The sequence below is a fragment of the Panthera leo genome, chromosome A1 (genome assembly GCF_018350215.1).
Source record: "Panthera leo isolate Ple1 chromosome A1, P.leo_Ple1_pat1.1, whole genome shotgun sequence".
Classification (NCBI taxonomy): Eukaryota; Metazoa; Chordata; class Mammalia; order Carnivora; family Felidae; genus Panthera; species Panthera leo.
In genome coordinates, this window is record NC_056679.1 from 70,329,311 (window position 1) to 70,350,050 (window position 20,740).

General features: G+C 37.7%; 1 protein-coding gene across 1 annotated transcript in view; it reads left to right on the top strand.

The window, feature by feature from the left end:
* TM9SF2 (transmembrane 9 superfamily member 2) overlaps nt 1-20,740 on the top strand; it is a 66,121-nt gene that overhangs the window by 20,794 nt on the left and 24,587 nt on the right. Inside the window, exons 3-8 of the mRNA XM_042929715.1 lie at nt 3,275-3,368; nt 9,642-9,769; nt 15,243-15,372; nt 16,400-16,524; nt 17,802-17,913; nt 19,872-19,951. Coding sequence (XP_042785649.1) covers nt 3,275-3,368; nt 9,642-9,769; nt 15,243-15,372; nt 16,400-16,524; nt 17,802-17,913; nt 19,872-19,951 — 669 coding nt within the window. The remainder of the gene's footprint in view (nt 1-3,274; nt 3,369-9,641; nt 9,770-15,242; nt 15,373-16,399; nt 16,525-17,801; nt 17,914-19,871; nt 19,952-20,740) is intronic.

Consider the following 20,740-nt stretch of genomic DNA (forward strand, 5'->3'; position numbering starts at 1 on the left):
TTTTTAATGTTTATTTATTTATTTAAAAAAAATTTTTTTTTTTAACGTTTATTTATTTTTGAGACAAAGAGCATGAATGGGGGAGGGTCAGAGAGAGGGAGACACAGAATCTGAAACAGGCTCCAGGCTCTGAGCTGTCAGCACAGAGCCTGACGCGGGGCTCGAACTCACGTACCGCAAGATCATGACCTGAACTGAAGTCGGCCGCCCAACTGACTGAGCCACCCAGGCGCCCCTTAATGTTTATTTTTAAGAGAGAGAGCAATCCAGAGCATGAGTCAGGGAGAAGCAGAGAGAGAGTGGGAGACACAGAATCAGAAGCAGGTTCCAGGCTCCATACTGTCAACACAGAGTCCGACACAGGGCTCGAACTCAGTAACATGAGCTGAAGTCTGATGCTCAACCTACAGAGCCACCTACGTGCCCCATGAGTGTCCAACTCTTGATTTCAGCTCAGGTCATGATCTTATGGTGGTGAAATTGAGCCCTGAGTTGGGCTTAGTGCTGATAGTACAGAGCCTACTTGGGATTCTTGCTCTTCCTCTCCCTCTCTGCCACCCGTCCCCCAATAAATAAATAAACTTAAAAAAATAGATTTTTTAATTATAAAAATACTCAAAACATTTTTAAGTTTATGTATTTATTTTCAGAGAAAGAGGGCATGTGTATGCCGTGTGAGCGAGCAGGGGAGGAGCAGAGAGAGGGGGAGAGAGAATCCCAACAGGCTCTGCACCATCAGCCGAGAGCCCAACAGAGGCTCAGTCCCACCAACCGTGAGATCCTGACCTGAGCAGAAATCAAGAGCCCGAAGCTTAACTGACTGAGCCACTCAGGTGCCCCCAAACTCCACATAATTTTAAACAAAATTCTTTTTTTTTTGTTTTTAATGTTTATTTTTGAGAGAGACACACACAGGGCGAGCAGGAGAGGGACAGAGAGAGAAAGAGACAGAATCTGAAGCAGGCTCCAGGCTCTGAGCTGTCAGCACAGAGCCTGATGTGGGGCTCAAACTTATCAATGGTGAGATCATGACCTGAGCTGATGTCAGACGCTCAACCAACTGAGCCACCCAGGTGCCCCTAAACAAAATTCTTATGTCCTTCATAATCAATCCCCAGAAATAATTGCTTTGTTTTCTGCTCCTCCTACATTTTTTCTCTGCATATTCTAATGTACCTAACCACATGTATACATTTTTGTTTTAAACAAAAGTAGTTTTGCACCTTGTTTTTCTCATCTAATCTTTTCACGTTAATACACAGCCAAAGCCACCCCAGTCTTTTTCGTAGTTGTTTATGCTTTTTTTTGTTTTTTTTTTAACGTTTATTTATTTTTGAGACAGAGACAGAGCATGAACGGGGGAGGGTCAGAGAGAGGGGGAGACACAGAATCGGAAGCAGGCTCCAGGCTCTGAGCCATCAGCCCAGAGCCCAACACGGGGCTCGAACTCACGGATGGTGAGATCGTGACCTGAGCTGAAGTTGGACGCCCAACTGACTGAGCCACCCAGGCGCCCCTTGTTTTGTTTTTTAAAGTAAGCTTTCACCCAGTGTGGGGCCTGAACTCATGACCCTGAGATCAAGAGTTGCATGCCCTACCAACTGAGCCAGCCAGGCACCCCTGTTTGTTGTTTCATTGTAGAGGTTGTGTAGAGTTGTGTATAATTTGTTCCACTATATCTGTTTTTGAACATTTTATTATTTTAACTTTTTTTTTTTTTTTTTTTTTTATTTATTTTTTTTTTTTTTTAATTTTTTTTTTTCAACGTTTTTTATTTATTTTTGGGACAGAGAGAGACAGAGCATGAACGGGGGAGGGGCAGAGAGAGAGGGAGACACAGAATCGGAAACAGGCTCCAGGCTCCGAGCCATCAGCCCAGAGCCTGACGCGGGGCTCGAACTCAGGGACCGCGAGATCGTGACCTGGCTGAAGTCGGACGCTTAACCGACTGCGCCACCCAGGCGCCCCTAACTTTTTTGATATTATAAAAAATTTTTTATGTATATATAACCTTTAGTCATTTGATCACTGTATACCCTATTGAGTATAAAACAGTTCCTAAATTTTATCTGGCTTCTAAATTTTTGTTGTATTTAAGAAGTTTAAAAGAAAATATGTGCTTACTATAGAAAAAAAGCACACACCAAAAAGTGAGACTATCCTATTAGAATCCAGATGCCTAACTACGTATTAGAAGGAAGTACAACATTCATAAATGGATGGACTGTTATTTATGTAACTATTGGAGACGAGACCTAAATGCTCTTTTCAGTTTTTGTTTGTTTTGTTTTGTTAAATAAACAAACATATTTCCTGAAATCTTTGTGGGATGTATCAGGGAAAATTCAGTGGATTTCTTACGTCCACTACATGGAAAGTCTTCATTTGAGGACTTCCTGGCCCCAGTTTTGTGGGTTTGTTTTTTTTTAAGATTTTTTAAGTGATCTCTACGCCCAACGTGGGGCTCAAACTCACAACGCCAAGATCCAGAGTTGCATGCTCCACCAACTGAGGCAGCCAGGCGCCCCCAACCAGCCTGTTTTTTATCACCGAAGATTCATCTTTGTTTTGGGACTCTAATCTGTAGCCATCACTGCATGGGTCCTGAGTGCTCCCATATCATTCCAGAATGAACACAAGAACTGTCCTTTAATTTTCTATAGCAAAGCTGAAATTTGACTGTAATGTTTAAAGCAAATTATTTTGAAACCTGGTTAATAATACAAGGGAATTACAGAGAACCTTATAGCTGACTGATTATGGCTTCTTCACAATTCTCTGCTCTCTAGGGTCTGTCTTGCCATGCTTCTCATGTTGGGATGTGTTAGCCATTGTATAGGGATGAGGCATAAACCCAGGGAACTTTGACATATCTTCCTGAAATGTTATTATTAATTAAAGCTTTGGATTAGAAAGTTAGAACAAAAGGAGATAAGTTAATGGAAAATTTGCTTGAAGAAGAAAGATACCAGTTTTATCATTGGAATGAACAAAAATAAGTATATCGTGTTAACTTTTTAAATTCTGTAATTTACATCTTCATAAAAGATATTTAGACATCAAAGTTTTCTCGGGCATAATTTTCTGACATTTTGCTTTTTTGCTTTGGGGAGATGTACATGGAACTTGGAGTGTGAATATATTTCTTACTCAACTACTAGAGCTACTGGAATGATCAGTACTTAATTTCTGCCCTTTAGATTGAATAGGGGCTTGACATGTCATTGTTTCCTTTTATGTGTAAAAGCTTAAATACTTCCCCCCGCCCCCCCAGGTTTGATTTTTGCCAAGCATCAGAAGGAAAACGCCCATCTGAAAATCTTGGTCAGGTGTTATTTGGGGAAAGAATTGAACCTTCACCATATAAGGTTGGTATTCAGTGTGACATAGAGGTCATTTAGTTGTTCCTTTCTTTCTCATTCATTCTTTTTTCTTTATTTTTTCCTTACAGAAAAGCCTAAGATAACTTAGCTGTTATATCTAAAGAGGATTTCATTTCTCTTTTAGCTCTGGGAATAATTTTTTAATGTTACGGTTTAGAAGGATCCCTCCCCTCATGATATGTCACAGATAAATTTGTCTTAACAAACAGTCATATATCAGTTTTTTTTTTTTAATTTTTTTAACATTTATTTATTTTTGAGAGACAGAAAGAGACAGAGCATGAGCGGGGGAGGGGCAGAGAGAGAGAAGGAGACCCAGAATCTGAAGCAGGCTGCAGACTCTGAGCAAGCTGTCAGCATAGAGCCTGATGCAGGGCTTAAACCCACAAACTGCAAGATCATGACCTGAGCCGAAGTCAGATGCTCAACCGACTGAGCCATCCAGGCCCCCATCATATATCAGTATTCTAAATGATAAGTTGGTGGCCTAAAGGATAGGACTCAAGACGCCCTTCCTTATGTTAACAGAGGGACCAGAAACCCAGGCCTCCGTCATGAAAAGTTGCCGCAGCTGCTCCACATCTCCTTCTCCCTCTTTGGGAGTATTCATACATATTTACCTACTCTCTCCTAGCAAGTATAGCACTACTTGGGTTCCCCCATTGGGGGTTTTGGGAAGCTAACCTTTCTCTTTTGACCATTGAAAGTATATTTGGAATGTTCTCGGTATATTTTTAGAAACCAAACTAAGCACAATATAAGATATTGTCTCCAATGTATGTACTCCATCATCACCCAGAATTACTCCTTTTTTTTTAGTTTATTAAAAAAAATTTTTTTAATGTTTATTTTTGAGAGAGAGAGAGAGAGAGAGAGAGAGAGGGAGGGAGGGAGTGGGGGAGGGGCAGAGGGAGGGTGAGACACAGAATCTGAAGCAGGCCTCAGGCTCTGAGCTGTCAGCACAGAGCCGGACGCAGCGCCCAAACCCACAAACAACAAAATCATGACCTGAGCTGAAGTCAGATGCTTAACTGACTAAGCCACCCAGGCCCCCCTATTTATTTATTTTGAGAGAGACAGAGAGAGTGCAAATCAGGGAGAGGCAGGGAGAGAGGGAGAAGGGGAGAGAGAGAGAGAGAGAGAGAAAGAAAGAGAATCCCAAGCAGTCCCCACACTGTCAGGACAGAGCCTGACGTGGGGCTTGATCCCATGACTGTGAGATCATGACCTGATCCGAAATCAAGAGTTGGATATTCAACTAACTGAGCCACCCAGGCCCTCCCTAGAATTATTCTTTCAAATCTGTAAACACTTAAGCCTATTTTTCTTCCATGTTGTGCAGTACCCTGTTCATTTTACCTCTTTTCCCCCTGCTACACAAAGAATGATGCTCACTCTCTTTTAGAAAAATTAAACTAGTTTATCATAACAATGTATCACCATATAAAAACTTAAATGATGCAAAATAATATGAAATGAAAAGTAAGTCTTTCTCCCCCTACCCCCAGTTTTACATCACAGTTTCTTTTTTTTTTTTTAATTAAAAAAAATTGTTTTTTTTAACGTTTATTCATTTTTGAGAGACAGAGACAGAGCATGAGTGGGGAAGGGGCAGAGAGAGAGGAAGACACAGAATCTGAAGCAGGCTCCAGGCTCAGAGCTGTCAGCACAGAGCCCGACAACGGGGCTCGAACTCACGAACCATGAGATCATGACCTGAGCCGAAGTTGGATGCTCAACCGACTGAGCCACCCAGGCGCCCCATTACATCACAATTTCTTATTAATCTTTCCTGAAATTTCCCATGTACTTCCAACCATATATAAATAAAATTAGACTTACTTGTTTATGATTTAACATATTATTCTGCACTGTGAATTTTTCCTTTAAGTCTCTACTTTGGACATCTCTCTGTATTCATTTTAATTGCTGTAACTTGACTCCAGGTTTTATTCCCCAGGCTAATTCCTCTCTCAGTGTCTCATCCTTGTCTTCTATGACTTAGACCCTATGGTTAGCTGCCTTCTCTGCTTCTCACTAAGCACTGCCATCTATTTTCTTTGGCACTTCATTGTGCTGAGCATCTGCCCAGCAAATCCCCAAACCTAGAGTTGTCCCACTATCCACCTAATCCCCTCTAACACTACACTACACTGGGGAAAAGACGCATAATTGTGCAAGTTTAGTCCACAAGTATACGATTTTACAGTTTTCAACCATAAGTCCTCTTAAAAATAATTATAATTAAAAAATTTCTACCCTAAAGATGCCCGTAGTTTAAAATTTTTTCAAAGACAGATTTGAAGGCATATAGGATGAGGCCACTGGGAAGGAAGGAGCTCAAAGTATATGGACACGGGTATTACTGTGCCGGGCAAGCATATTAATTGTGTATCATCTTAATTGTGTATCACTCCCTGATGTGATATTTTGAAAGATTACTTTGGAAGTTATTGTACTGTTTTTATAGTAGAGGGTGATTTTCAGGCATATTTATTAAATTATACAATCAACTTAAGATATTCCTGTGGTGCCTCAGCCCCATCATTCTGTTTAGTTATGCCTTTGCCTTGAGAAATAATGGAAGGAAAGAGCATCAATAACATCGTCAGTGAACTTGAGGGACAGCAGGAGTTTCTTGCAGTAAACAGCTCATAGCAGGTTGCAGATAAACAGAGGAAAGGCCAGCAAAATATTCAAACCCCGGAAGAAGTTTGTCCCTTTGGGGAAGAATTTAAGGGCAAATTCTGTCCATGGTAGGTTCCCTCCAGGGTATATTTATTTACAGGAAAAGACAGCCTTGCTTATGCAAAGGACCCTTCTTCTAGGCCTAGTACTTTGCACATTTAATTTTGAACCAGGAGTTGAGGTAAAATAGAACAGGAGTGCTTTAAAATGGAGAGATGTGCATCTCACATTTTGTATGAGTTTCCTAGGAGTTTTTAGGATCAAGATTTGTGCTAAAACAAAATCTTTAAGTCCCCCAAGCTTAAAGAGACAGAGTAGGCATTTCTTAAGACTAAGGCATAGGTAAACAGAAACATGGGGATAAGAGATTAGATTTTCATTCAAGTCAGCCATAAATGCAATGACTCATATTTTTCAGTATTGATTCAGTATTCTTTGTCCTTTATTTTCATAGAATTTTGCCTTATTTTTTAACGTTTATTTTTGAGAGAGAGAGAGAGAGAGAGAGAGAGAGAGAGAATGAGAATGAGAACGAGTCGGGGAGGAGCAGAGAGAGAGGGAGACCCAGAATCTGAAGCAGGCTCCAGGTTCTGAGAGCTGTCAGCACAGAGCCTGGCATGGGGCTCAAACTCACAAACTGTGAGATCATGACCTGAGCCAAACTCCGATGCTTAACCACCTGAGCCACCCAGGCACCTCTTATTTTGCCTTATTTTAGATCTGCAGTAAAAACAATGGTAACAACCAGCAACAAAACAAAACCTCAAATCTGCTTTGCTGTCTTTTATCTATGACTGCTGTTGAGGTCAGGAAAACAAGATTGTGTGTGTTATGTGAAGCTGGAGCCACATTCTCAGGGTCATAGACTCATCCCAGATCTAACCAGTCATCCATATTCATTTGCTCAGTTAGTATGTTCATGCCAGGCACTGTGGTAGGTATGGCATGCAGCAGTGATCGGAGACAAAAATCTCTGTCCTCATGGACCTTATATTCTGATGAGGAGAAGGAAACAAAATGAATTACTAAAGTACATACTGTGTCCATTGCTGATGGAAAAACTATCAAAAATAAGTCAGGGAAGGTGAATGAAGAATTGGCAATTTTAAATGGGCCAGCAGAAGTCTTGCTGAGTGAGAAGGTAACATTCGAGCAAAAGACCTGAGGCAAGTAAAGGAGTGAACCATGTGCATATCTGGGGGAATGTTCTCTGTGAAGATAGCAGCACATGCACCCGTTCTAAGATGTGAGCTTGCCTGGTGGGCTGAAGGTACAGAAATAGTTGGTGTGACTTGAGCGAGTGAGCAAGATAGAGAATAGCAGGGAATGAGGGCAGAGAAACAATGGGACCATATCACATAGGAACTCCTAGGCCACTGTAAAGACTTTGGCTTGTATATCTGAGCAAGATGGTTAACACTGAAGGATATTGAGTAGGCTTAAATTTTAACAGGATCACTAGGGCTGCTGTGTTGAGGAGGACCATGGGAGAGCAAAGAGAGAAGCCAGGAGACTGGTTAGGAGGCTGACACAATCGTAGAGATAATGTATGACCCGATAATAGCTCAGAGCATGGAGTATAGGAGTAGGTGTTGTGTTGTCAGAATCTCAAAAGCTGGCTACATTTTGAAGGTGGGGTCAGTACAACAGAATTTGCTAAGGGATGGCATGTGGGGTGTGGATTTCCTGTTTTCTAGAACGGGACAGTCTGGGAAGAGCAGGTTTGGGGGGAATGGGAAATTAGGCATCTAAACAGAGATGTAAACACTTGAATATATGTGTCTGGCATTGGAGGAGGGGTTCAGCATAGATATATACATTTGAAAATCATCATTGGTGTAAAAATCAATGTATCAGGAACTCATGAGATCCCCAAGGGGGTGTGGGTATAGACAATGAAGAGGAGGATTCCAAGGATTGAGCCTTGGGGCACTTGGTGTTACTAGGTGAGGAAGATGAGAAGGATTCAGCAAAAGAGACTACCTCAAAGGTGGGAGGATTACATGAGTTAATAAATGCTTATTATGATGATTAAACATCCTCTCTAGTTTTACTATTTTCCTTCACAGTTGAACACAGAGTTGGCTTGCCTAAACCCGGTAAGCACTGGATTGAGGCGTAAGATTTGCCACTTTTAGTATACCTAGCAATGTCTATGCTGAATGTAAATTTGACACTTATCCCTCTAATTCCTTAGTATGTATACTTCTTTTTTTTTTTTTTCATTTTCCTCCCTTTAAAAAGGAACTTACAAGGTGTATATAAGGTTAAGAATATTAGATAATTGCACAAACATTGCTACATTTACAGAAGTAGCAATGTAGACAAAACTTAACTCTTAGCTGACAGGTGGCAGCAGTGGGCTGCGCTTGAAGCTCTCCTCTGCCAGCTCATGCACAAAAACTGGTTTAGGTGTTTTAATCATGTGCAAAGGATTGAACTGCTTAAAAGTGAAACATATGCAAGGTTTTTTTGGGTTTTTTTTAACTCCATGTAATAAAGTTTGAGTTTATTGAATGGTATACAGTTACAGACTATATATAGTTTAATAAATTACAGCCTTTAGAAAACTAGGGAATACTTTTTTTTTTTAATTTTTTAATGTTTATTATTTTTTAAAGAGAGAGAGAAAGAGACAGTGCAAGCGGGGGAGGGGCAGAGAGAAAGAGAGACACAGAATCTGAAAGGCTCCAGGCTCTGAGCTGTCAGCACAGAGCTTGACATGGGGCTCAAACCCACGAACCGTGAGATCATGACCTGAGCCCAAGTCAGAGGCTTAACAGATCGAGCCACCCAGGCGCCCCAGAAATACGTTTTTAAAATGAAGACATAAGTGGATCTTGATAAAGTAAACTTACATTATGCAGTATGTTATGAATACCATTATTTTTAAACATGAAATAAGTCCTAGGCTCCAAAATTGGAGGACTCCTTAGTGTTTTAACTTTTAAATTATCAATTTTTGTTTAAACCTTATTTGTTTCAATTTTATTTAAATAAGATCATGAAAATTGACAGTCTTTTCAAATGTGTGTAAAAAGAGAAGCACATTTACCCTGAGTTTTAGACATCCAAATTTGACTTTTTCTTGTGTCATCACAGTCTGTTACTTACTGCTGAATCTCTATTACCTGGCTCATAGGGGGCACTTAACAAACATCCATCAAATGAATATATGGGCATAAAAACTTGTCTGCTTATTACTAGAAAGCCTTCAACTCCATAATTTCAAAACATCAGAGGCCATTACTATAGAAGAACTGATTTCCATTTTGTTCTACATGTGTTTTTTTTCCCCTTTTAAGGTTCATTTACATTCAAAAGGTGAGTCGATTCAAATTATCGAAAATAAAAATAAAAACTGTTACTTATCAAAAGAAAAATTGATTTAGATTTTTAGAGAAATAGATTAAAATTTAAATGTAATTGAAGTATGAGAAATTTTACAATATTTATCAATATTAATGCACTGAAGTAATTTGACAAGACTAGTATTTTTACTCTGCTTATGGCTTAGGTGTGAAGGACCTAGATATTTTTTAATTTGCTTTTCACTTTATTTTAATACAGTTTACATTTAATAAGGAGGAGACCTGCAAGCTTGTCTGTACAAAAACATACCATACAGAGAAAGCTGAAGACAAACAAAAATTAGAATTCTTGAAAAAAAGCATGCTACTGAATTATCAACATCACTGGTAAGACATGGAGATTTTGGACTGTTGGTATTTTCCTTTTCTAGATGAAACCTCTGTTTTGTTGACTGTATAAATTACTTCATTAACTCTATAAAATATAGCAAATCCGTTGATTTTTTTGTTGATAGTAATAGCATGAAGTCTGACTTTTAGGTGCCAAGGATTACTAAGGTTGACAGCTTAAAGTATCATTTTTAACTGCTTAGATTACTGTAATATCTGGTACTTCTTTTGGTTCCTAGACCTGGTACCTAGAGTACTTCTTTTTTTCACATGTATTTAATAGGAACATATTCATGCTTTGGGGAAAGGACCTGGATCAGTCATCTAGAAAAATACTGTTATTTTATACTTGGAGGCCTTAAAAAAGACCATGGGAAAACAAACTTGAACCTCATTTAATGTTTGATACATAGCATCTGCTTCAAATAAAACAGTTACATTTTGAGTAACCTGTTTTTTATTTTATACACTGTGATGTTACATTAACTAGGTCTTTACCAGTTTGTGTTACAATCGAAAAGCATTTAAACCTATTTTATTTTTGCTTCTAAAGTAGTTGACTCAAAAAAATAAGGTAGTATTGACTCTATACATAATTCAAATGTAGAATATTTTTAAAAGGGTCTGAAAATCCAACTTTTGAAGTATGATCATTATTCTTCAAGATAATTTTGCTGACAAATACCTTACTCTGTGTGGGGTTCTAATTTACGTATGTTTTGCCTCTTCTAAAAAGTATAAGGTACTGGAGATAGTGAACAAGAAGACTGTCTTCATGTACTTCCTCTTGAATGTTTATCCTATCAGTATCTCATGCTCACTTGCCCAGTGCAAGGAAGGTTAGGAACCATTGATCTCAGTTTGACATGCCCAGACCCTGTGGCTCAAATACTGTGGTTGGAGCCTGTCATTCTATCTTGCCCCCTAAAAGTCCTAGAGAGGGGTAACCTTGGGTCACTTGCCCATCCATGAACTAGTCTGTCTGTAATTAGGGGAATTCATTCTGATTGGCCAGACCTTGATAGACTCTGTTTCAGTCTGCTAAACCAGATGGGAACAAGTTTCTCATAGCAGGACACCGTTGGAATAAGGAAGGACACTTGCCCATTACACTTGTGTCAGCTTCTTCCTCTTGTGAGCCTCAGTGCAAACAAGAACTTGAAATCTCCTCATTTCTTTGGTACTGTGAGAATACTATGTAATTGCTGAATCAGTGTAAGTTGGGTACATTTGCTTATTCATAAGTAATTGAAATTTTCCTTGGTATTTTCAGTTTGCTTCAAATTGTTAACAGCCTTCAAAATGATATCTAAGGCTCAGTTTTTAGAGTTTCATGTTAGCTGAGGCTAACCTCCGTTTACTCTAGGAGGTGTAAACGTTTAGAGTAATAGCTACTCTATCCGTTTAGCTATTAATAGCTACTCACTTGTTGACAGAATAAAGAATGACTTCAGGCCTATAGGTGATTTTTAGTTATTTCTTCTACCCTCTGTTCTTGGAATACTGTCAAGAAGCTTGCTCCTAAAGATAATAGAAGCACCTCTTCAGTAGCTTAGAAATATTTTTAACTAATTTATGATGGAATTAACATAGGTACTCTTTGATGCCAAAATGCATAATAAAAAGAATAAACAATTTAAAATAGTTTATGAAGTTAGCATTTGATAATGAAATTGATTCAGTAATTTGTGATAGGTGTATCAGTTGCAAACTTACGCTATATTCTGCCTAAAAAACTTGAAACTTGCTGGTGATTAATCATTTTATTGTTGTATCAGAAGAGTTTATGATTTCAGGTCTGAAACTATTAGCCAAACTCTAAGCTGTATCACAAATATATCATCTGGTAATTGTGGACAATGGACTTAAGTCTTTATTATTTTTTTTTTTTTATGTTTATTTTTGAGAGAGAGAGAGAGAGAGAGACAGAGTGAGAGTGGGGGAGGGGCAGAGAGAAGGAGACACAGAATCTGAATCAGGCTCCAGGCTCTGAGCTGTCAGCACAGAGCCTGATGCAGGGCTCAAATCCACAAACCGCGAGATCATGATCTGAGCCAAAATCGGACACTTAACCGACTGAGGCATCCAGGTGCCCCTGGGCTTTAGTCTTTAAATGTTTTTTAATGTTTATTTTTGCGCGCGCGAGAGAGAGAGAGCGAGCGAGCACACGTGAGCTAGGGAGGGATGGAGAGAGAGACACCCACAGAATCTGAAGCAGGCTCCAGGCTCTGAACTGTCAGCACAGAGCCCTACACAGGGCCCAACCCATAACCCATGAGATCTTGACCTGCGCTGAATGAAGTCCGACGCTTAACCGACTGAGCCACTCAGGTGCCCCTGGGCTTTAGTCTTTAAATCAGTACATTACACATTTGGAAAATGTTGGTTCACATTGATAATTTAGTTGAACCCTAAGTTCAGTATATTTCTGTCTTTGACTTACTTCAGAAAGTTTTTACTGTGTAACTTGATTTTCAGCATAGATACCAGAGTTGATAGAGATAAAATAGCATGAACCTTTAGAAATCTGAAAGACCTTTAAAAGTATAGTGTTATGGAATTTTATTGTGAATGTAGCACTTCTTATTAACCTTTGCACTGAGACGTTTGGGGAGAGCATAATCATTTTCTAAATTATGAAACAATATATATCTGTGAAAAAACACAAGCAGTGTAGGAAAATATCAAGTAAAAAGTAAACATCTTCTACCACCCTCAACTTCTTTAATCCTGTTCCCCAGAGGTAGCAGTATTATTTCTCATGTGTTCCCAGATATTCTGTGCATATGCAGGCATATAACAGGAGTGTACCTGTTTAAAATAGTGCAACTGAAGTATTGTACATATTATTCTGCAAACTTGCACATTTCTTTTCAGAAAATCTGGGCATTTGTCATGTAAAAGCACATCTGTAGACCTGTATCTACCTTATTCTTTTCATAATTGTGTAGTATTACATTGCATGAATGAACTGTAGTTTTTCCCCCCATGACGTTTTTAACCTTACTACCTTTTAAACGATTACAATAACCGAATATTAGCTAATAAGCCAACCCATTTAGAGAACAGTTAATTAAGAATAGTTAATTTTCTTATCTAAATTGACAAATACTTTTAATTCATAATTTGGGATGTTGGAACACAATTTGAGGATTTTCTTGCCTTATTCTGTCCTGAGCTACTTCTTGATTCTTGAGACTAGTATTTGATACTAGTGCCAGGCACCGAATTCCCTTCAGCTATACTCTGCATGGTTTGTGCTTATACTTCTTGCCCAAATTTCCAGGTGTTTGTGACCTTTTATTTATAAAAGTATAATTATATAACTAGGTATCACAGTACTTATGTTTTCTAGCTTATTGGACAGAGAGGGGTCTTTGAAGGTATTTTAGTCTAGTGAGTTCTAATCCTGGATCTCAGCAAGCTAGCAGTGGGAGAATGTTTTTAAAAATTCAAAATCCTAACAGCTAGTGTAAATGTACCCATGTTAAAACTATATAGAATAACTTAAATGCCAAGCTTCTTTGCTTTTCACTACAATTTTCTGAATATATTGTGATAACATGGGTTATTCTGTTCTGATTGGAAACTCTGGGAATTTAATTTAGTGGGGAAAAATTATTAGTGGATGAGGCTTCATTAATAGAAGTGTTTTATATGGAGCCCATGGAGGGTAAAGGAAAATAAGGGAAAGAAGTCCTAGATGGTAAAAAAAAAAAAAAAAAAAAATTGGGGCCAACCTTTATCCTTTTGAATCCTTCTTTTTCACTGTGAAGATTAAAAATAAGATTTTTAGTATTTTTGGTGTTATAAATTTAAATAAGTACTACTCCCTAACTTAGCAAGGCAGTAATTGAAAATTATATTCTTTAAATTTTATTACATTTATTTCCAAGTGTTTGTTGTTCTTTTTTTAAATGCTTCCTATTACCAGGAAAAGGTTATTGTGTCAAGGCATTATGTAAATGATAAATTTAGGATGCTTGCTTTAAAAAAGCCTAAATTGCTGCTTAATTTCTCTTTTTATAGCTAGCACTGTAATTTTTATGTAGTACTTTCTCTGCTATGAAAGCATAAAGGTATTATAATTAATATATTGTATATATTCATTGATTGCATTTCATCCTCTATCTAAAAAATTAAAGCAATTAACTGATTGTTTAAGCTACCAAAAAATCTGAATTATTTATTTTATGTAGCAGTGCTTTTATACTTCTAATATTTTATAGTCTTTTCATGGGAGCTGCTAGCCTGCTGGCTATAATAATAAGCAACTTAATAGTGAAGGTGATTCTAAAATTTGGTATATTGGGTACTATTAAATAGCATTTAAATGTGACGAGACATGTTTTATTAGGTCATTAATGTACACCTTGGGTGCATATAGAATCATAATTTTACTTCCTAAGGCATACATTAATTAACAAATAAAACATGCCCTGGAGTCATCTTATGACTGTAATATAGCTAGTATATTTTTAGTAATATTTTTTAATTTGTATCCTGTAGTGTGCTCTTGGCATTTGGGGACCACATGCTCGGACTTTAATGTAGTTTAGACAGTGCTACAGAATCTTATTCTTTTATTCTTTATTTTTATCCCCCCCCCCCCTTTTTTTTTTTTTTTTTTTTTTTTAACGTTTATTTATTTTTGGGACAGAGAGAGACAGAGCATGAACGGGGGAGGGGCAGAGAGAGAGGGAGACACAGAATCGGAAGCAGGCTCCAGGCTCTGAGCCATCAGCCCAGAGCCCGACGCGGGGCTCGAACTCATGAACCGCGAGATCGTGACCTGAGCCGAAGTCGGACGCTCAACCGACTGAGCCACCCAGGCGCCCCTTTTATCCCCTTTTTAAAAAAAGTTCTTTGTCACTATAGCACTTTAAATTTTTGTTTCTCTAGTTTTATAGCAGCATTTCTTTTACACATAAGTTGGATTTACACAGCTTAATAGATTAAGACTGTAATTTTCACTTTTTCACTGGCCCTTAAGTTGAATATTTTTCCATCTTGCAGTTATGTTCTTCCCCTTTTTATTGAATTACCTAGTAGTAAAGGACATTTGCTTCTATGCTGTTCCATTAAATTGTTCCCAAGGAACTAGATACATTGCTTTGCACCTAATTTAGAGCTTTTGAGTGTTCTGCAAAAGGTAAATTATACTCAACGGATCTAGATAGTGATATTAAATTAGCAACTGCAGTAAATTAATTTATAAAACTCTCTTTCCTGTATACATTTGTAGTTTCAATGAAGCTATAAAGTCTTTTTCTTCACTACAGCATATCAAATATTGGCATAATGCTATTGCCTATGAAATACTACATTTTATCAAAATTCTTTTGTTGTAGTTTTGACATCTGAAGGCATTTATAGATATCTAAATTCTGTGAAGTCGTAACACAGCTTTGAGCAGTATTTGTTAGTCACGTTTGATGATTTCTAACTTGACTTTTATTTCTGTGCTTAGGATTGTGGATAATATGCCTGTAACATGGTGTTATGATGTAGAAGATGGTCAGAGGTTCTGTAATCCTGGATTTCCTATTGGCTGTTACATTACAGATAAAGGCCATGCAAAAGATGCCTGTGTTATTAATGTAAGTTCGTGAAAAAAACCTCTATGCTACTTTTTAAAAATATGGTTTTTTTTGGTAGAAGGATTCAGTCTTTACCTGGACAAAATTGGTTACATTCATTGTATGAGTACAATTCACGTGTCTGAAGCACAATTACTTAGATCTTTGACTTAAGCCAGATTAACAATATATAAATTTAACTCTAGCACTAAATAATTCAGATTCAGTTCAGCATTCACTGAGTGTCTGTTACATGCTAAGCACTAGGCTAAGGGCTAGGACTTTGTATGTTCTGACTCTATTAAAAGTTGGACGCATAAATCTTATATATATTAAAAAAAAAGGTTACCGGAGTGCCAAAAAGACCTCATTACAAGCCCATGAAATTTGTATTACAAATTCAAGTCCATAAAATAATATATTGCAAGAGTTTAGTATTATACCTTTTCTTAAAAAGTAAATGCCTTTATAGCCATTCTTTTATATTTAAAAACAATAATAAAGATGTTACTATAGAAAGTATTAAAATTATTGGGGATGTGTATTAAATTTTGTGTAATCAGGTCAACCTGATTTAATCTCCTAATATGACCTGGTAGTAGAAGTTAGCATCAGCTTGATCATGAAACTGGTTTGGCTAATGCTTTTGGGAGAGTTGACTACACACACTTAAATTATTTAGGTTGTGGGTTTAGTCTGAAGTTATAAGTTTCAATTTTGAAATGTGTAAGTTTTGGTATGCTCATAACATTTAATATTCTAAAATTTATTTTGTAAGTTTTATCATAAGTGGAAAGATAGAAAATATTAGATGTGTTCTTTTTAACAGGTATTTATATGTAAGAATTAAAATATTAAAGAAGCATAATTTGTACTCTGCCAATTAATTTTGGCTTTTGGAGAGTTTCAGCTTAAAACTTAAACGTTTTTATAAGGAAGGACTAAAACTCTGTCCTAGCTCAAATTTTCCTACTTGTTGTGCCTCATGTTAAAGTTTTGTTTTGACTCTTGTGCAGCCAGTTTTCTACCTTTAAGTTTTGTTCCACAGTCAGAATTCCATGAAAGAGATACATTTTACATCTTCAACCATGTTGACATCAAAATATATTATCATGTTGTTGAAACTGGGTCCATGGGAGCAAGATTAGTGGCTGCCAAACTTGAACCAAAAAGGTAACTATACAAAAGATAAAAAGTGAATAAATGAGGGATGCATGGCCAGCTCAGTCCTCAGTCAGAAGAGCATATGACTCTTTATCTTGAGGTCATGAATTTGAGCCCCACATTGGGTGTAGAGATTACTTTAATTAAAATACAAAGGGGTGCATGGCTGGCTCAGTCAGTGGAGCATGTGACTCCTTATCTCAGTCATGAGATTCAAGCCACATTTTGGGCATAGAGCTTACTTTAAAAAATTAAATGAAAATAAAATAGCAAATAAGTAAATAAATGTGAGTGAAATTATTCCCAAAGAATAAATATTTGGGACCCAGTTAACTTTTTAAAAATCAGCATTCTGGCATATAATCTGACATCTCAGTATTGATTTTACTAAAACTCCCTTTAGTGTGATTTGTTACTGAGTTGTGGGTTGTCCAGAGAAGCCATATAAATATATTTTTTTTCCTGTTATGGTAAGTAGTCAAGCCAAAGTGTCTTTTGTTCTGTTTTTCAATCAGGAAGTTTTGACAGCTTTTCTGTGTCAGCCAGGAATGGAGAACGTGAGTGGTTGGTGCAGCATTCCCTCTTATAGTGGAAAAGCACTGCTTCCAATATTTGCAACTTGACCTCTCATCAGATGCCCAAATGAGCCGATTTCTTAAAGTAATCTCTACACCCAACGTGATCTTGAGCTCAAGAGTTCCATGCTCTAATGAGTGAGCCCACTGGGTGCCCCCTAAATGGGCTGATTAGTGCCATCATTTCTAAAGTCTCCTTGCAGTGTTAGATGCCAGTATGTGACAAGTCAGTGAAAGAGCATCTCTTCAAGTTGTCAATAGTTTTAGTGTGAAAGTACCTATCAGTTATTTGTGAGATCCGTTTTTTGATGGAGCATTCCATTTTTTTTTTCATGACTTCCCCTCAACCCCCACCCCCCCATTGAATTAGTCTTTTTCCCATGCTACTGTTGGTTAAGAAATGCATGCCATTATTGGATGGCCGTTAATTTAAATTCACTCAGTGTTTGTTTTTATTGTTTTAAGATATTTAATGTTCTTCATATATAGTGCTTTCAAAAGTTTGTTTCTAATTTTGAATAATAATTTACATATACTTACAACTAAGCCCGTTATTTATATAAAACAAATATTTGTACTATTAAATATGACATGAATAATTTCACCCTTGACTATCACTAGCATTGTAAAATACATACAAAATCTGTAACATTTACCCCATTTTTTCAACTGTTCTTTATCAGCATCTTGCCAAAATGTTTCCTCCCACAGCTTCAAACATACCCATATAGATAAACCGGACTGCTCTGGACCCCCCATGGATATAAGTAACAAGGCTTCTGGGGAGATCAAAATTGCCTATACTTATTCTGTTAGCTTCCAGGTGAGTTTGTTTTTATCTCTAGTGTAACTCAGAAATTCTAAATTCATACTATGTAAACTAATTAAAAATATTAATGATTAACCTTGTCAAATACATAAGCTTTTAATGAGCTGATTTGGAATAGTTTGTCAGTGCACCAGGCAACATAATCACACTAAAAACTAAGTGTCCATTTAAATGAGAAGTATGGTTGATTAGAGAATTGAACCTGATTAAATGTTAAGTCATAAGAGATACATAGAAAGCAAAAGGTAGAAAAAGAAAATAGACGTAGAGGTCGGTTGGGGCATTTGGATGACTCAGTGGTTAAGCATCCGACTTCAGCTCAGGTCATGAGCTAGCTCACAGTTTGTGAATTCGAGCCCTGCGTTGGGCTCTTTGCTGTCAGCAGAGTCGGCTTTGGATCCTCGTTCCCCTTCTGTCTCTGCCCCTCCACTCATTCCCTGCCTCCCCCCCCAAAAAAATAAATAAATAAACCTTAAAAAAATCTTTAGTGGCACCTGAGTGACTCAGTCGGTTAAGTGATTCTTGGTTTTGGCTCAGGTCATGATCTCACAGCAAGAGTTTGAGCACTACATTGAGCTCCATGCTGACAGTGCAGAACCTGCTTGGGATTCTGTCTCTCTCCCTCTCTGCCCCTTCCCATGCACGTTTTCTCTCTCTCTCTCTCTCTCTCTCTCTCTCTCTCACTCTCTCCCTCTCTGTCTCTCTCAAAATAAGTAAATAAACTTTAAAAAAAAAATCTTAAAAAAAAGAAGGACACCTGAGTGGCTCAGTCAGTTGAGTGACCATCACCAGTTCAGGTCATGATCTCACAGTTCGTGAGTTTGAGCCCCACATGGGCTTAGCACAGGGCCCACTTCGGATGCTCCGTCCCCTTCTCTCTCTGCCACTTCCCTGCTCATGCTGTCTCTCAAAAATAAAACGTTAAAAAATTTTAAAAATAAATAAAAGAAACAAGAAAATAAAACAGGCATAGAAGGTGGTATGAAAATGTCAAAGATTTATGCAACAGGCATTTGGGAGAGCAACACTTTTTTCTTTTAAAGTTTATTTTTGAGAGAGAGCAGGAGCAGGTGAGGGGCAGACAGAGAGGAGAGAAAATCCCAGTCAGGCTCCACCTGCGCAGAGCCTGACACAGGGCTTGAACCATGAGATCATGACCTGAGCCAAAACCAAGAGTCAGATGCTTAACACAACTGAGCCACCCAGGTGTCCCAGCAACACTATTTTTAAGTCTGGATTAATATAAACTTTAATTGAGAATTTCCTGATGGTAGATGATTTATATAGGTTCTTTGGGAATTCAAGGAAGTGTTTTCATTAATGGAGAAGTTTCTTAGGGAAGTAGAAGTTCATTTTATGAGAATCTTAGGCAGTATTCCTCCTCTTTTTTTATAAACTGTCTTGCCAATTGAATATAGTTGAGACATTTACTCTCCCTTTATAGTGTGTAATTTTGCAAACCTAGTGCAAGAAACACTGTGTATTTCTTTTTAGGTATTAAGAGTTCATTGTGGGTGATACCTGCCAGATGCTCAGTGTATCTAAATTATGACTCTGGTATCTCATTGACATGGATAGATGACATCAAAGAGCATAAAGAATAAGTTATGCCACTCAATTTTCTGAAAAAAATGAATACAGCTCTAAATTTTGATATCTAAGTTAAACTATTACTAGTTAAAATTTAAAGCAAGACTTTTAAAAAATACAGGTAACTAGGGACTTTTAGGAATTCTTACTGTTTTTATTTGCTGCTTAATCTCATTTTGATTTTCCCTGAGACTTGAGTTAGAGCTAAACTCTCTGAAACTCCTGACTAAACCAAGTTATGATAATGAGAAATTACATTTGTTAACTGAATGGAAGGTCAAGCTTTGAGCGGAAATGTTTGGATTCTTAATATACTTTGTCAGCAAATGCTTAAAGAGTTTTGTTTTGTTTTATCCCCCTAGGAAGATAAAAACATCAGATGGGCTTCTAGATGGGACTATATTCTGGAATCTATGCCTCATACCCACATTCAGTGGTTTAGGTAAGAGTACAGAGTTAATCCACTTTATGCTTTGTGCTTGTTCTGTGTTTTGTCCCTTTGAATATCACTTTCACTCTGTAATCCTCTCTAGTTATCCAGAAGTCTGGGCTTTTGAATTGGATAGACTTGTGTTCAATCCTGGCTTTAAATCATTGGTTGTAAGTCGGTCCAGGCCACCCAGTTTATCAGAGTCCATTTCTTTATGTGGAGTTACCTGCTTCACAAGACTGTTCTGAGGATTAACAGAGATAATGAAACAGAGCATCTGAGCACCTTACTGGAAGTGGAAGAGTGCTCAATGAACAGAAGCTACTGCTCATGTTATGTCTACTTATAATTACTCTCTCTTCAAAGCATGATTCAAAATTTTTGTTTGGAAAGCTACTCATGGTGCCATCACTCTTTTTTCTATTTTGTTGACGGCCTTTTGACACTCATTAATTTATTGAATAAATTTGTTATAATTTCTTGAAGATACAGACCTTTGTTGGTCCTTGCAGCATTACATTTATATGGGCATAGTGGTTATTTACTAATAATGGCCATAGACAAAAAAAAAATTGTAGTTCTTGGGGCACCTGAGTGGCTCAGTGGTTTAAGCTTCTGACTTCGGCTCAGGTCATGATCTCACAGTTCCTGAGTTCGAGCCCCGCATCGGGCTCTGTGCTGACAGCTCAGAGCCTGGAGCCTGTTTTGGATTCTGTGTCTCCCTCTCTCTCTCTGCCTCTCCCCTGCTTGTGCGCTCGCTCTCTCTCTCTCTAAATAAACATTAAAAAATTTCTAGTTAAC